Source organism: Dipodomys spectabilis, unplaced genomic scaffold, assembly GCF_019054845.1.
Source record: "Dipodomys spectabilis isolate Male_0828 unplaced genomic scaffold, ASM1905484v1 ptg000132l, whole genome shotgun sequence".
In the NCBI taxonomy this organism is placed as follows: Eukaryota; Metazoa; Chordata; class Mammalia; order Rodentia; family Heteromyidae; genus Dipodomys; species Dipodomys spectabilis.
In genome coordinates, this window is record NW_024870809.1 from 2,185,557 (window position 1) to 2,203,659 (window position 18,103).

Sequence of the window (18,103 nt, forward strand, 5' to 3'; positions counted from 1 at the left end):
TATCAGAAGGGGCTGGGAATGTGGTTTAGTGGTAGAGTGCTTGTCTAGCATGAATGAGCATCTGGGTTCAATTCCTCAATAACACATAAACAACAACAATAAAAAAGCTATCCGAAGTTGAAAGTCCATTGAATACACCTACCCTGCCCCAACACTGAACACTTGCTTAGCATCACATTTCACAGAGGAATATCAATTTCCCCCCTCCTCCCCAGGACTGACTGGCTGACTGGAGGCTGTTGCTCACTGTAGCTGCATAGCACCAAAAAAGAGTGTCAGAATGGATATCTTTAGGTTGGGGAAAGATCCAACTACAAAGATCCAAGTACTGTCTCTCCTGAATGCAGATCTCTTTTACACTGTTGTAAATTGAACCATCGTAAGTCTGTACATAGCAAGTGCTTTTAAAAGTATCTAGAACAAGCTGGGTGCCAATGGCTCAGGCCTATAATCTGAGCTACTGAGGAGTCTAAGATCTGAGCATTATGGTTTGAAGTCAGCCCAGTTAGGAAAGTCCATGAGACTCTTATTTACAATAAACAACTTTTTTAAAAAGGTGGGAAGGCCGGGCGCTGGTGGCTCACCCCTGTAATCTTAGCTACTCAGGAGGCTGAGATCTGAGAATCGCGGTTCAAAGCCAGCCCGGGCAGGAGAGACCATGAGACTCCTATCTCCAATAAACCACCAGAAAACCGGAAGTGGCGCTGTAGCTCAAGTGGTAGAGCGCTTGCCTTGAGCTGAAAAGCTGAGGGACAGCGCCCAGGCCCAGAGTTCAAGCCTCACGACCGACAAAAAAAAAAAAAGGTGGGAAGTAGGGCTTCTCAAGAGCTAGAGTGCTAAACTTGAGCAAAAGAAGCTCTGGGACAGAGCTCAGGCCTTGAGTTGGAGGTTCTGTGTACATTTTGTCTATTAATAATTGCTGCTAAATAAACGTTCTCCAGGCCTCCAGGACTCAGATGAAATGAGAAACCATGTATATGTTTGATTGGTAGTGTGGGGTTTCTGATTGAGTGATATGTTTCACCCTTCCAAGAGAAAATGCCTACTGCTTAGTTGAACACTTTAGTCAGAATTTCAGCAGCAAGGGATAGGAGAGAATTGTCTCCCTGTAAAAAACAAAAAAACAAAAAACAAAAAAACAGCACCTGAAAAACCCACTGAGGTAAGAAATGACACATGTAAATGTTCTTTCCCTTCAGAAGCTCAAGCTCCGATTAGAAATCTGAGTCACTGGTTCTACAAAGAAGCAAGTATAACCCAAGGCAGGCTCAGAGAGCTACAACAAAGAAGAAAACTTGCCTTGGGCTCACAAAGGAAGAAGTCACCTCTGATTGGAGCAATCAGGGATGGCTTACAGTGGGAAGTGGCATTCTCTATTTTCATAAATTTTAGTAGTCTTTCCTTAGGATTCTAGAGCCTCCTTACTTTTCCATTTCTTTTTATTGTGAAAATACCGTACAAAGAGGTTACAATTACATGGGCAAGATAATGAGTTCATTTTTTTTAATTTTTAAATTTAATTTAATTGTTTTTGTGAACATACTGTACAGAGGGGTTACAATTACATGGGCATTTCTTACCAAGCATTGTTGCCTCCTCCTTTGTTTCCCCTTCCCATCCCTTCCCATCTCCTCCCCCCACCCTCCCTTCTGAATGCCAAAGTTTCCAAAGTATGATGTCCTGTGACAAAGTGGTGAGATTTCCCTAAAGCTAAATATGTTCGAATTGAATAATTGTCCTTTATTCTGTCTCTCTCCTTCTCTCCCTCCCTCTCTCATTCTCCCTCTCTCATTGTGTACTGATACTGAGGCTTGAACTCAAGGCCTAGGCTCTGTCCCTTAGTTTTCCTGCTCAAGGCTGGTGCTCTACCACTTGAGTGACAGCTGTAGTTTTGGCTTTTGCTGATTAATTGGCAATTAGAGTCTTTGGAACGTTCCTGCCAGGGGGCTTTGAAGTACAATTCTCAGATCTCAGGCTCCTGAGCAGCTAGGAATACAAGTGTGATCCACCAGTGCCAGGCTCTGCCCCTTCTTATATAAAATGATAACAGGAGAGTCATGAGCTTTTTCATATTCTTACTTGGCAAAATAATCCCTTGATTTGGAGAGGAGTAGCCTTACCTCATCTGTGAGAGCCAACCATCTGGGAACCTGACACATTTACCATCTGTGCTGCTTTCGTGAATTTCTGAACACAAACACTAAGACATCTTTACTTGTTTCACATGAGTTAGACTGGTCTCTGAAGGAGCTCCTACAGCACAATTTCATCCTAAAATGTTGCACAGTCTATCTGCAAGCCTTGCCATAAGCAAGTGAAATTGTGTTCTGCTTTAGGGTCAGCCTGTCAATCAGACATTACAGCCCATTGATTACCTAGAAAAGTGGAGAAACAATTTACATACAATAGACTGAGGAGGGGACAGGAAGGTAGTTTTCACTGCAGTATGAAATCCAAGTATATATTTGCTACTTTTCTGGGAGAAGATTAACTCTTTCTGATAGAACTTCAAATTATTTCCATCAAGAATTATTCCTATCTAGACATGATGGTACACACCTGGTACCCCAGCATTAAGGAGGATGAGTCAAGAGGATCATGGAGTGAGGTTGGGCTATATAGTAAGAATCTGTCTCGACCAAACAAAATGAGTTATTAGTGTAAGGGGCAAACAGTAATTGAGTCTTTCCATTTAAAATACAACTTAGAGTGGGTACTGGTGGTTCACGCCTATAATCCTAGCTTTATTTGAAAGGCTGATATCTAGAGAGTCACATTTCAAAGTCAGGCCAAATGTAAACTCTTGAAGATAATCTCCTAAACAACCAGCAAAAAGTAGGGCTGGAGATATGGCTCGAGTTGTAGAGTGTCAGATGAGCTATTAAGCTGAGCTGTGCATGGACACTGAGTTCAAACCACATTAACTTACTGCCATAGAGGAAAAAAAAGCTGAAACTTACTAAAATGAGGAAAAATGCAATTCTCAACCCATGCTTGATTGTATTGGAGAACTGAAGCAAGGATGCTAGCACATTTGTGCAGAAAACAATTGGAATAATTAAAAAGGCAGGTCCCATACAGATCTGACTTGGAGCTAGATCAGGAAGTGAAAGTCACGAGTGCATCTTCCTTGGCCTGTCATTCTTCACCTTTCCTGGATGCTACTCAGAAGTCATCTAGTTCAAGTCTTACCATTTCTGAACTTTGCTGCCAGGCAGCTACCTTAACTAGGCTACTACAATATACTCACGCCAAATTGTTAAGAATATTTACTAGCTTCATATACTGTACCATCACATTCTACATCTGTAACCCAACTTCAATGCCTTCCCCCAAAGCAGAGCTATGGATATTCCAATCATTGTGGCAAGGTCAATGGGCAAGTTATTAGAAATTTTATATTTCATCTTTGTGCATGGGGGCACACATCAGTACTTGGAAGTCTGAAGCAAGAGAGTCACAAGTTTGAGGACAACTTGGGCTATATAACAAAACCCTTTCTCAAAAAAATAATAGAAAGGACAAGAAAGAAAAAAGAAATTCTCAAGTTATTTTTTCCATGGATTGTCAAACTATGCAGTGTTTCAAAGTATGGGAGTCAGATAGATTAGAGTTCTAGCCCTGGCTCTCCTACTTACCAAGAAATGTCACTGGAGCTCAGTCCCATTGTCTGTAAAATGGACATGATACTATTGTCTGCTTACAAGGCTGCTGTAAGATAATACATATGAAAATCTGTTGCAATGTCTGGTACATAATAACCCAACCTATGATAAACTGTGTAAAGAGTTGTTTACTAGGCACAATTCCAAGCAGAATTTTCTTAGCTACTAGACTTTTTTCATGAAGGGTATGAGATTTTGGAAAGACTCTTCCATGATAGCTCATCTAGCATAACCCTATTTAATTAACTACTTACTCAAAAAAATCATTGAGCATCAACACTGAACAATAAAACATATATCAAGTCCTTGAGCAACATTCATCATTCTGGCTTTTAAGAAGCTCCAGTAGTTGGGTGCTGATGGCTTCTAGCTATTCAGAAGGCTGAGATCTTTGGGTCCCAGTTCAAAGCCATCCTGGGCAGGAAAGTTTGGAGAGACTCTTATCTCCAGTTAACCTCCAGAAACCTGGAAATGGAGGTGTGGCTGAAGTGATAGAGCACTGACCTTAAGCAAAAAAAGCTTAGAGACAGTACTCAAGCTCTGAATTCAAGCCACAAGACCAGCAGAGAGAGAGAGAGAGAGAGAGAGAGAGAGAGAGAGCGAGAGCCGGGGGGAAGGGAGGAAGAAATGGTAGCTCTTATAGTCAGTCCTCAAACTTTGTTTTGTTTGGTTGTTTGGCTTGTCTGCTCTAGAGTCCCTGTGGAAGAGAACTGGGCAAGGACTCTATTATTTTCACCAACCCCCACACAACTAATCACTTCCCATGAAAAGCTAATTTAAAAAAGTTCTGAAGAGAAGCATTTCCAGAATGGTGGAGTTCAGACTGTTAGAAATCCACTTTTTAAAAATAGCAATAAGTCATTGGAATTTTGTTTTCAAAAATCAACTTTTTTGCAAATCTGGAAAATAACCAAAAGCTTACAATCAGAGTAGTGTTGATTCAAGTAAATTGACTGAATTTCCTCAATAATTGCATGCTTCGAGGTATTTTAACTTGCCCCATTCCCGTTTTTTTTTTCCCTTGGCTTAACTCTGCAGTAGCATTAAAAACCAAAAGCCCTGGAACTAGAGTAGCTAGGGAAAAGCCTGACATACACAGTGAGAAGGCAACAGGTTTTGGATCACCTCAAAGAGATGAACACACACATTTATTATTCTATGACCCATCAGGCAACTCCCTAGAAAAGTCTTACTTACAATGTTTATCTTTAAACACTCTGACTCCATAACAACAGCTACTTCCACCAGACCTTTATTGTGAAACACAAGCAGCAGTTATTTAACATCCATATTGCCTAAAGCAGGAGATAATAGTTGCAAAAAGTAATAAGCTAAACAAAAAGGCAATTTGAATTTAACAACATTTTTTTAATCACACATCTTAACCAAGTGGAATATCTCTCAGGAATGTGAGGGTGATTCAACAGAAGATCAATACATTATTTCAGTTGACACAAAAAAGCCATTTGACAAATTAAAAAAAAACTATTATGAGTAAAACACTTTAAAAACTATGGAGAGAAGAGAACTTCCTCAACTTGATAATGGCCATCTTTGAAAAGCCCATAGCTAATGTCACTCTTAATAGAGAACCATGGAGAGCTTTTCTCCTAAGATCTGGAACAAGACAAGTATGTTGATTCTCACCACTTCCATTCATCATCGTATTGGAGGGAATAACCAGCTCAGTGGTACAAGAAGAAAGAAATAGGCATCCAGTTTGAAAAAGAAGAATTAAAACTATCTTTGTTCACTGATGAAAGGATCTTGCACAGACAAAATCCTAAGGAATCAGCAGTAGAAAAACTGATCTTAATAAATAGGATTACCAATATTACATAATATAAGATCAATCTACAAAATTAATTGTATCTTGTTAAATGATAATTAAGGGGTTGGGAGCATGACTCGGTTGGTAGACTGCTAGCCGATAAGGGAAAACATCAGGTACTAAGTTTAAGTCCTGATCATGGACCTAAAAGAAAAAAGAAAGGAAGAAAATATAATTATGGGAGTATTGTTCTGAAATGAGTTCTTGCCTTAGATCTCAAAAGACCAGATCAAGAGTCTCATGCAGTTATGGGAAGTTGGCTCCGTGGTAGAGTGTTTGCCTTGCATTCATAAGGCCCTTGGTTCAATTCCTCAGCACCACATAAGCAGAAAAAGCCAGAAGTGGCGCTGTGGCTCAGGTAGTAGGACTCTAGCCTTGAGCTGAGGAGCTGAGGGACAGAGCCCAACCCAGAATTCAAGCCCAGGTCTTGTATACAAAAGTCTCAAAAGACCAGATCAAAATGAGACAGAATCATCCATGCTTAATATCAAATAAGACCACGAGGTAACACACACCGGCACACAGGCGCATACACACAAAGCTAATGGCTCTCCATGGTTCTTAAAACTAATCTACACTACTTATAAGGCCTCAACTCGAGATCTTTAATCTGCTCTAACCCCTTTCAACTTCTCTACCCTCATCACTTGACAGTCATAGGTTTATAATTCAAGCTACAGTGAAAACCACAACTGCTCCCCAGACAAGCAATACTCCATCTTACCTCTAAGCCTTAATCAGGTTGTCCCTTAGCTTTTGCTGTTTACTCCCATTCCCTCTCCTCCCGTGCCCTGGTCCTAGAGCTTAAACTCAGAGCCTGGGTACTGTCCCTGAGCTCTTTTTGCTCAAGGCTAGTGCCCTACCACTTGAGGCACAGCGCCACTTCTGGCAATTTCTGAGTAGTTTTATTAGAGATGAGAGTCTCACAAACTGCCCACGCTGGCTTGGAACCATGATCCCCAGTTCTCAGCCTCTTGAGTAGGATTACAATGAAGCTTTTTTGTGTGTGTGTTTTCATTACAACTTGTTCATATCCTTTTTAGTCCCTATACTATAAGTTACAAAACCACCCTTGTATATATTTGATTCCTTCACTAGAGATAAGATTATTTTTCTACTGCTTCCAAAAACTTTAGCTTTACCCTTTGACTTTTATATTTATTTTCTATGATTTCATCTCATCCTTTAGCATACTCTATAATGACAAGAAGAGTAGAAATGGGCTATAAGATTTATTGTTTGTGTGAAAAGTAGGATCATGAAAATATTTGGTGAATGGGGCCACAGGATGAAAATATTTTAAAATATATTTTTGATATTTTCATTATCAACTGCTTTCAGCTCTAAAACACATAGAAATTTCTCTGATGTATGTCTAACTCAGATATTCTTCGTCAGTGTTGCAGTTTACTTGCATATGGTGATCAGAGAACATAGGCTAACAAAAACCACTAGGTCACCCAGAATTACCACATCCCAGGAAGTAAAAAAAAAAAAAAAATAAGAACAAACCATAAAGGAACACACATAGGAGACTTTTACAGGCCATTTTTTTCATATCCCATCAGTGAGAAACTTACATAGCTATACATCACTGTAAGGGATACTGGGAAACATAATCCAGCCATTTGCTCAAAGAGGAGAATGGCATTGGTAGGAAGGTTATCACTGTCAAAAGATATCCTAACAATAAAGTTGGGGTTAACATGTATTGAGTGTTGTATAAGCAATGGAAGAAGTTTATTTCCTTTGTACTATTAAGCTATATGGTGTAGCTCTTTTTAAGCCATTCCAGAGGAAACTGGAGTAGTCAAGAAAGCAGTATTTAAAACCATGGATGACAGTTCAGCTTTGTATTGGTCACTTACCAGGAAGTAGCAGCCACTCAGTGACTTGCGATGCTGGTAATTATTTCATTATTAACCACTGGTACTTTGTAGATTGCCTTAAAATCTCAACTGGGTTAGTATACAATTGTTGATCCCCAATATATTTTTCTGGTGTGGCATATCTAGAGTAGAGAGACTATTAAATAGATATGAAAGTAGAAGCTTGATACATTGCAAATCAACCAAGAGATGCTTAAAACAAAATGGGAAAAAAGGCAAAATCAAAGAGAGAACTCATTTCCATTTCAAACTATAGCCACAGGCATGTGCTTATTCTCTGCCAGTTTTCTGTTGCCCAGAGTGCATGGTTAATGATGACCTCACATAGGATGGAAAATGAGAAGGGAATTAATTTGAAATGATGTATCCCCATGATTCTTCCCAAAGGGGTGTGTATATGCTCAGGAGGATTTGGAAAACCATTTTTTAGGCATTATCCCTTCCCCCTTCCAAAGTCTTATGTAGCCACTCTGTTGTGTACTGTTTTTTAACATACCATGAATGATTGTAATACAAAGCAATATTTAGAGAATCACTGATCTAACAAGATAGAGGTAGGAAATGTGTTTTATATATATATATATATATATATATATATATATATATATGAATTTTACTCATCTATTAGAAAGAATGATACTGTGTCATTTTTAAAGAAATGGAAAGACCTGGAAAAATTATGTTAAGTGCAGTCAGGCCCAATGAAACAAAGATTGCATGTTTTATCGCATATGTGGAAGCTAGAAGTAGTTTATAAACATATAAGTAAATATGTTGAGTTGTATGTAAGTGGTTACAAATGTATTTACTGAAATATGGTGGATTTAAGGGAGAACTCAAATAAGAATTCTGTAGAAAGGTGAAGGGAAAGTTCAATGGTAGACAAAGAGGAGAAGAGGGGAATGCAGTCAAGAATCCAATATGGGGCTAGGGGGAGGGTAGATGAGAAGGGATGGTAAGGGGAAACAAAGTAGGAGGCAACAATGCTTGATAAGAAATGTACTCATTACCTTGCTCATGTAATTGTAACCCCTCTGTACAGTATTTCCACAATAAAAAAGGAATCTAATATATTTCCTACAAAATTAAGAAGAGTTAGGGAAAGGGTAGGTGTCAAGGGATGGGTGAGTATGTTGAAAGGGGTGACATTAATCAAGATAATTGCATTATGTGGCTGGAAAGGTGACTCAGTGGTAGAGCACTTGCCTTGCATGCCTGAGGCCCTGGGTTTGATTCCTCAGCACCACATAAGCAAAAAGAAAAAAGCCAGAAGTGGCGCTGTGGCTCAAGTAGTAGAGTGCTAGCCTTGAGCTGAAGAGCTGAGGAACAGCGCCCAGGCCCAGAGTTCAGGCCCCATGACCAGACCAAAAAAACAAAAAAAAGATACATTGCATTAATAAATGGCTTTGTTAAATGGCAATTCATTTATACAACTACACATAATTTTTAAAACAATAAAAATAATAGAAGAAGAGTGAGGAAAGGAGTCTGTTGGGAGGGTTGTGTGAGAATGTTGGTAGTGGAGACATTTATCAAGTCTCATTGTATTCATAAACTGCTTTGTTGAATGGCAACTCCTTTGTATAACTACTTAAAGATAATTTAAAAAGTAAAATGATGGAAGAGGGAACAAAAAAGCAGCAGGCAAAGGCACAAACCAAACAGAATAAAATTGTTTTAATATGTAAAATATATAAGAACCCTAATAAAAATCTAGCTTCTTAACATGTAAAGCTGTCTCTGGGTTAAATCTATTTATGGGAACATGGAAAATAAATTTCTAGTGGGATCAGCCACACAGCCCCTTGCTGGAGTGATACTGTGAAGGTAGACTTCCTCTTGAACATCCTAATAATATAACTTGTTCTCTTTTTCCTCCAGTTTGTTGCTCAACCCAATTGCCAACAGTTACTTGCCACCCTGTGGTATGATGGCTTCCCTGGATGGCGGCGTAAACACTGGGTAGTCAAACTTCTGACCTGCATGACCATTGGGTTCCTGTTTCCTATGCTATCTATCGCCTATCTAATCTCACCCAGGAGCAACCTTGGGCTGTTCATCAAGAAACCTTTTATCAAGTTCATCTGCCACACAGCATCCTATTTGACCTTCCTCTTCATGCTTCTCCTGGCTTCTCAACACATCGTCAGGACAGACCTCCATGTGCAAGGACCTCCGCCAACTGTTGTAGAATGGATGATACTGCCTTGGGTTCTAGGTAAGTGAAATACTCCAGAAACAATGGATAAACTGCTTTCTAGATCTGTCTAAAGAAAATGCTAGAATGGGCAATCAGTCCCTGACTTAGGGCACCTTTACACTGTGTAAGGAAATAAAACTTTGTTGGAAGTTTTAGAAATATAGTTCCTTTTGTGACAAGTCCTGATCATTCAATATTGCATGGTCTATCATGAGATTGCTCAGACCTTGTCTCTGCTAATTTCACATCTTCTAGGGCAAGAAGTGGTTTTCACTTGTTTCTGAGGGAAAAGCCAACAATAGGTCAGGACAAGCTTCAGGCAGGGCAAGCTAAGATAATCAAGGCAAGTACTGGTTAGTCAATTCAAAGCCTCCTTCCATAAACCAGGAAATAAATGGATTGCATTGCTTTATCATGGCTACTCTACAGAATCCTAGCACTTGTTCAGGATGCACAACCTATTTGGATACTGATTCCGCAGGCAAACAGAAAATTTGGGAAATTCATACACATCATGTTAAAAACAGATCTACAGTAAATCTCCAGAGATTAAAATTAATGGCATTGTACTCTCTGAATATAGCTGCCATCTAATTATGGTCAAATTATACTCAAATTATGGTCTCCAAACCAGCACTCTCAGTATTGACTGGGAGCTTGTGAGACAAGCCTCACCCCAGAGCTGAATGTTAAATGATCCCCAGTTGATTCATAAGCATTTTCAAGTCTGAGAAGTGATGCCTTTGACCACAGGTATAGCCTTTTACTGAGACATCTATTTCATCAGGAAAAATTACACAAAACCCCCAGACAATGAGAGGAAAAAGAAGAAAAGAGGGTCCTAAATTATTTGAGGACTTACTGCCTAGATTCGGCCCCAATATCTAGTAATATGGTTCAGGGACATCTTGCTCTTCTAAAAAATGATGGGATGTTTTCTTTTCAGTATCTATTAGAACATAGTGACTGAGGGTAATATTGATCTAATCTATACCTCCAAATTGGGAAGAAGGTAGAATCACAAACCTTTTAAAAAAGATATAATGGTTCATGCTGGTGTCTCCCAGCTGTAATCCTAGTATTCAGGAGGTTGAGACCTGGAAGGTTTGTGGTTTTCAGACCCAACTTGTGCAGAAAAGTCTTTAACAATTTGTTCCAATTAACTAATTGGAAACTAAACTACCAAGTAATCAGCAAAAAGCTGGAAGTGTGGCTTAAGATGTTGAAATAAGAAAGCCATGTGGAACAATGAGTCCTGAGCTCATATTCCTGTAAATCCAGTTGGACAAAAGGGCAAATGATATTCTAGTAACTATAGTTAAAAATGGTAAAAGAGGAGCTGGGAAGGTGGCTCAGTGGTAGAGTTCTTGCCTTGAATGCATGAGGCCCTGGGTTCTATTCCTCAGCATCATATAAGCAGAAAAAGCCAGAAGTGGTGCTATGGCTCAAGTGGTAGAGCACTGTGCCTCAGCTCTTCAGCTCCAGAGTTCAGGCCCCATGACAGACAAAAAAAAAGAATGGTAGAACCCAGAACCATGTAGCATATGGACATCACCAGGAAAAGCCTACAATGTATGATATGTTCAAAATTAACAGTTAATGTAGGAAAGAAGGAGAGGTGCTACCTCTTTGGATTTCACTCTACTGACCCAAATCTATTCACTGATTCACCTTCATTTACTTGGTACAAGGTTTCTAGGAAGACTAGAACAATAATATATACATATAAACTTTTTGCCTTTATTCTTCAGGTTTCATTTGGGGGGAGATTAAGGAAATGTGGGATGGTGGATTTACTGAATACATCCATGACTGGTGGAACTTGATGGATTTTGCAATGAATTCCTTGTACCTGGCAACGATTTCCTTGAAGATTGTGGCCTATGTCAAGGTAAACTGGAATGGCTATCATTTTTCTTAAGTGGTTATTTGCTTATTAATATTTTTTCACTGAGAGAATAAAATTTTAAGCTGGGTACTGGTTGCTCATGCCTGTAATCCTAGCTATTGAAGAGACTGAAATTTGAGGATAATGGTTTGAAGCCAGTCTGGGCAGGAAAGTCCATGAGACTCTTATCTCCTATTAACCATCAACAAGATGGAAGAGGAGCTGTGATTCATGTGATAGAACACTAGTCTTGAGCAAAAAAATGAGCTCAAACCCCAGGACCAGCACCAAAGAAGGAAAAGTAAAATAAAATTTTAGGGGAAAAATCATGGTGACAGTTCTGTGTGTGTGAGAAAGTGCCACATAAACACAGCTTGGTTCCATGGTTTGTAGGCAGTAGCTGCCGAAGCAAAGAAAATGGAACAGTTTTTAAATGAATCATCAACTTCTTAGACACCCTGGGTAAAGGGTCTTCTGCTGTCAGTGCTTAAATTTCCTCTAGTATTCTTGCCAACATCATTCATTTATGCTTGCACAGGGCAGGGATAGAAAATTCACTAAATTCACAATCTCCTAAAGTCTCTTTAAAGCTTGTCACAGAGGTAATTTATATTTGTCTAATATTATTCTCCCCATGCCACATCCATTGGCAATCTTTCTTCCCTGTGGGGTCATACAGAACAAGGATGTTCCTTCTCCATAATTGTGCTTCCGGGCATGAAGTCATCTCTCCCTTACCCACTGAGTCATTGATTCTCAAAGCTAAATATTCATACTTCCCTCTACTATTCTTCTTATGAAATATAGCAGAACCCCAGAAACTTCACTACAGGCTACAAAGACCGTTAGTAGCCTTGCTTCCTTTAGCACTTGCACTAGCAGGATAATTGCAGCTTTTTGAGTATCACCCAACCTATACTTCTCAATCAAGACATGATCACACACACACACACACACACACACACACACACTACTTTGATACATTCCCCATTTAAGGTGAAGCCTGAATTCTTATAAGAATAGCTTCATGTCCCACACCTTTGATTCATCACAGGCTTTGAGTTCATGTTTGGCACTTCCTCAGTAATGGGATGATGGTCATGCTTCTTCTACCCTGAGTTGAACTTTTCCATCATGAGGAATGGTTGATAATTCAGATTCCAAGACTGTCTAGTCAAGATTCATTTTGGCACTAAATTCCATGTCAAGGACTTTTAGAATGGCAATATGGCTGTCCCCCAAATCTCCAATAACTTAGTTTATTTTTGTATCTCTAATATGCATATTGCATAAATTTTAAGACCTTGGGAGTTAGTAGAGTATGAATATTGAATTCATTCAAGAAACATTTTTGAAAGGAACCCAAGAGTATGCCTTATGCATGTGGTGATCATTTAACACATATTAACAACTTCCTTAAAAGAAAAACTGATGAGAAAAATTGGAAAAAATGCATCCTGTAGAAGTTGTATAGATACAGTGGTGAAACCATGAATTATCAATATAGAAATTTCTAGGTTTTGTTTAGATAGGAATGTTTAGAATAAATTATGGAGAAAGGACTTGCATTTGGTGGAATGAAAACTATTTCTATAAATGCTCAACATTAGCTAACCACATAATTTGTCCAACTTCACTGGTGGGGTTTCTAAAGAGCTACACACCTCCCCCAACCCTTTACTAAGCTAATGAATACCTCCTCTTAATGCATAACTTAAAGAAGACATGGTATATGAAGAAATCAAAATTGTAATGAGAACTTGGAAATGGGCTAGGTCTTCTGATCCTCTCATCCACAGAGGCATTATCAGTCTGGGATGACCTTCCCTAAGCAGACCAAACCAACCACTGTTGCATTAGAACTGTCAAGGCATGAGTTGTACATAAAGAACATCCTTTATTAGAGAAAAAAATCATTAACAACATATATTTCACATAGTCTAAAATAAGAAGAACCAAAAGACACACATTCAAGTGTTCAAAAAGAATAAGTGCACATAGGTTGACCTATCCCCAGATCATCTTATAAATTTAAAAAAAAAATCACCTTTTGTCTTCTCAGATGGCGCCACTTAGATGAGTCTTCCAGCATCTCCCTTGTAGATACACAGACTATTTTAGATATAATCAGTGGATAGCAAAATGACCTATGGTCATTTTTTCAACTTTTACCTGGCTACAAATACAATCTCCACATCCAGGTCTTTATTACCACTGGGTTCTCACCTTAGAATGAACTGTCTTCAGATTTTGCTTTTAGGTTAGTACAACTCAATTCACAGTCCCTTTGTAGGAACTGTAAAGCCAATTTCAAGCTGTGTCCTGTCTCAAAGCATCTGAGAGAGAGAGAGAGAGAGAGAGAGAGAGAGAGAGAGAGAGAGAGAGAGAGAGAGAGAGAGAGAGATCATTGGCTTCTTAGTATCACAAACCCAAATGTCTGCAGATATAAATTTTATCCCCACTCTGATATTTATGAGGTGGATTACCACAGCCAAGCCCTCTACCTCTCTGAGCTTTAATTCTGCCTCTAATAAACAAGCAAATTAGATGAGAATAATGGTGTTCAAGCTTTTAATTTGCATGGAACAATGTCTTCAAGCAAACATACATGGAATTTTAATATAAGAGCCCAAGGACTAAGTTTGGCTTGTGGAATGAGTCTTCTAGGGTTCTTCTTTTGCTCATGCATTGGGCAACAGATGCTCCCATAGTGTCTTTGAACCATAAGACTCTAGAAAACACAGTTGTGTCAGGGGTCAGCAAACTCAGTTCTGTGGACCAAATTGGCTTACTGCTACTCCATTTGTTTACCTATTATCAATGGCTGCTTTCATACTATAAAGGAAGAACTCAGTAGTGTCAACAAGGAACATATAGCACACAAATGCAAACAAAAGCATTATCTGGCCATTGACAGAAAAACTTTGCTGACCTCTAAGATAGATGGCTCCAAGTTAATTTCCTGCACTCACGTGCTAAGCAAGACATACAACTTCTCCAGAGGATATGTGCAAAATATAAATTTGCCATGAGAATAATATTTCATTTTTTGTGGTCTACAAATCCATGTTGACTAATCCATGAGTAGAAGAATTTCCTATAGTTACACTTGTATGTGGGGAGATGGAAAACCCACAAATTATAAGCTAGACCTGTTCCAGTTGATTATTTTCTGTATGAAAGTATATAACTCTAGCTGGGTGCTAGTGGCTCAGGCCTGTAACTCTAGCAACTCAGGAGGCTGAGATCTGAGAATTGCTGTTTGAACCTAGCTCAGGTAAGAAAGCTCATAAAGTCCTTATCTCCAATTAACTACCAAAAAATAATGCTGAAAGCCGAGCTGTGGCTCAAGTGGTAGAGTGCTAGCCTGGAGAACAAAGGCTAAGGACAGTGCCCAAGCCCTGAGTTCAAGTCCCAAGGCTAGCAAAAAAAAGAAACGTGTGTTTGTGTGTGAGTGTGTATGTATGTGTGTGTTTTGTTATCAGCAAAGACTCTCCATCGTTGCTAGCCTAGAGAACAAAGGCTCAGGGACAGTGCCAAGGCCCTTCAATCCCAAGGCCAGCAAAAAAGAAATATATCTGTGTGTGTGTGTGTGTGTGTGTGTGTGTGTGTGTGTGTGTGTGTGTGTGTGTGTGTCTGTTTTGTTATCAGCAAATACTCTCCTACTTTACATAGACCTCAAAACCTTTATAGGCCCATCTAACATCCATTTTGTGAGATCAACTGTCATGTAAGTGACACAATAAAATAGTACTAGACTTAGTTCTGGCTCTTTCACCAGTTTTACTGTGAGAGCTTTAGCAGCTCATTGCCTCTGGTTTTCAATTTCTCCATCTGTAAAACAGGCTTTAACTGCCAACCATCTCATAATGATACAGTGACCTCTCTCTCTTTTTCTCTCTGTCTCTGTCTTTTTTTTTTCTCTCTCTCTCCCTGTCCCTCTCTCCACCCCCCTCTCTCTCCTGGAAAGGAAATATAGCAATAAGAAATTTGGCCACCTGAAACTCCATCTGAAACAAGTGCATATCGTGGCACAATTTCCCCAATTCCTTTGACAATAAAGTATATTGGATATATACAAGTGATTTTACCAACACTAGTTTTCTTGCTTGCTGGAAAAGAAGCACATTTTAGATATGTTAACAGTATAATTAGGCCCAATGCACTATCTCAGGAAAGTTGTTTATATTTAATCTTGAGAAAATGTGACATTTAGCTGAAGGTTTAAAGCAATGGTGGATTCAGATTGAATCCCTGGGGGGAAAAAATTCTACTTGTGTCCTGGAAAAAGAAGCAAGTAATCCCTTGTATTTCCCTAACACCTCCTCTAATGGTGTACATAGTGTCTTACATATGGATGCAGAATAATAAACATGAGCAGAGAGTAGGAGTAGGCATTGTCCTTTTTTTGGTAAATGTGAAAAATGCAGGCCATTTTAACTGACAATTCCCAAATTGGAACTCAATTCTCCCAATGGCATCATCTTTCTACGACGCTATTCCCCACATTCCGGAAGCTGGGGGCCTGGGATAAGGCTAACAAATGGGCAAACAACTCTATAAAATCTTGTATGTTTCTCGCCTTCAGTCCTCTGGCTTTTCATTTGGAATAGAGGGAGATTCTAACTTGTAGAGTTGTCAAAGAACCAGTAAAATACATCCATATGCTTTTGTGTAGAGAAGTATTAAATTCAATACCTGGAAGGTTGGAATGCCACTCTCAATAATGTTAGAATGCATTACAAACTGCTAAAAATTCAGAAGAAAGCTCTGATAAATAGCTCCCCAAGGAAGCTCTCCAAGACCCAAAACAAAGTGAGCAGGGAGAAAGGACAAACACTGCATACTATCAAGGCTGCATCTACTTTTGTCCTTGAGTACTTGCAGTTACTATGGAGCTCAGACCTAATGGGGGAACCAAAACACAGATCTGATTTGAAATTTCATTAGGAAGCAAAGTGATCTCTCTCCTAACTTGGGCACACCACTGGCTCTATTTCAGCAACATTCCCTAAGAAATCTGGTAAACCAGCTGGGCACCAGTATAATCCTAGCTACTCAGGAGGCTGAGATCTGAGGATTGCAGTTCAAAGCCAGCTCGGGCAGGAAAGTCCATGAAACTCTTATCTCCAAAAACCACCAGAAAACTGGAAGTGGTGCTGTAGCTCAAGTGGTAGAGCGCTAGCCTTGAGCTGAAGAGCTGAGAGACAGCACTCAGGCCCAGAGTTCAAGCCCCAGGACCAACCAAAAAAAAAAAAATCTGGTAAAACAAGTTCAAAAATTTCTATTGATAGGTGGCTACTTCAGATGATTGCTATGAGATTCATGCTGATATATATATATGCTGGGTAAATAATTGGATGGGATTAGGAGGAAAATCGTAGTACTGATTGAATAGATCAAAAGACAAACAATGTCATGTCATTATCTTGTATAAATGAGTGTTTGATGTGTGTTATGGTGGCTTTATTTGAATATGAAAGGGTAGAAATGGGGGGAACGTTTTACAAGTGCTTTCTATACTTCTCATGTCATATGCTTGTTGTTTTTTTTTTTCCAGTATAATGGTTCTCGTCCAAGGGAGGAATGGGAAATGTGGCACCCAACTTTGATTGCAGAGGCACTCTTCGCCATATCCAACATTTTGAGTTCCTTGCGTCTCATATCCTTGTTCACAGCCAATTCCCACTTAGGGCCTCTACAGATCTCTTTGGGACGCATGCTGCTTGATATACTCAAATTCCTCTTTATCTACTGTCTGGTACTACTGGCTTTTGCGAATGGACTGAACCAGCTTTACTTTTATTATGAGACCAGAGCTATCGATGAGCCTAACAACTGCAAAGGGATCCGGTGTGAGAAACAGAACAATGCCTTCTCCACGTAAGACTCCTTAGCCTCTTGCTTTTGTCTTGCCTTTTATTTTTTTGTCCTATTTTAAGCACCAAGATTCATCACTGCATTCCTGGCTATAGGCAAAACTTACTGTGGATCCACTCAAAGACTGAATTAGAGGAAGGCGTTTCTTTCTCTTACTACAGTGGACTAGGAGAGAAAAAAAGGTTTGGGGACAAAGGACAGGAAAAGAAACATGTTCAGACTCCCAGAGACATAACTAGCAAGAGTTCATTGTGAACTGTGTTTATAACATTTTACATGTTTAAAAAGACTTAATATTGGTAGGGTAGATAATTCTTCACTCAAAAACATGGCAGTCACCAAAGAAATAACCAGGCTATTCCTCAGAACAGGTGACTTACCAATGCTAACTTCAATAATTTGAATTAAACCCAAAGTAAGGAAGGATGTAAAAATATCTTAATGTACTCCCTTCCTTTAACAGAACTATGCTAGAAGTGGAGCAAAATGAAGGCAAAAATAATAGAAGGATTAATGAAAGGATTCAGCCAGGCCAGGAGCCTACCAAGCACTGACTGAAAATGTCTCCTGCTCCCACTTGGGATACAAAATACAAACCAAGATTCCACTGCCTTTGATTGAAAAAAAAATCTCTGTATCTGTTCTCACTACTGTCAAGACAAATTTATTTGGGACCTTCAAACTTTTCAAATGTCTTTTATTTTCTAACCAACTATGTTAGAGGAAATTGCCAAGAGAAAAAGTAAGCAC

General features: G+C 39.2%; 1 protein-coding gene across 1 annotated transcript in view; it reads left to right on the top strand.

The window, feature by feature from the left end:
- The window catches only part of Trpc5 (transient receptor potential cation channel subfamily C member 5), a 128,026-nt gene that overhangs the window by 76,974 nt on the left and 32,949 nt on the right, over positions 1-18,103 (top strand). The window contains exons 3-5 of the mRNA XM_042690073.1: positions 9,267-9,603; positions 11,337-11,476; positions 17,034-17,356. Of these exons, the coding sequence (XP_042546007.1) occupies positions 9,267-9,603; positions 11,337-11,476; positions 17,034-17,356 (800 nt within the window). The remainder of the gene's footprint in view (positions 1-9,266; positions 9,604-11,336; positions 11,477-17,033; positions 17,357-18,103) is intronic.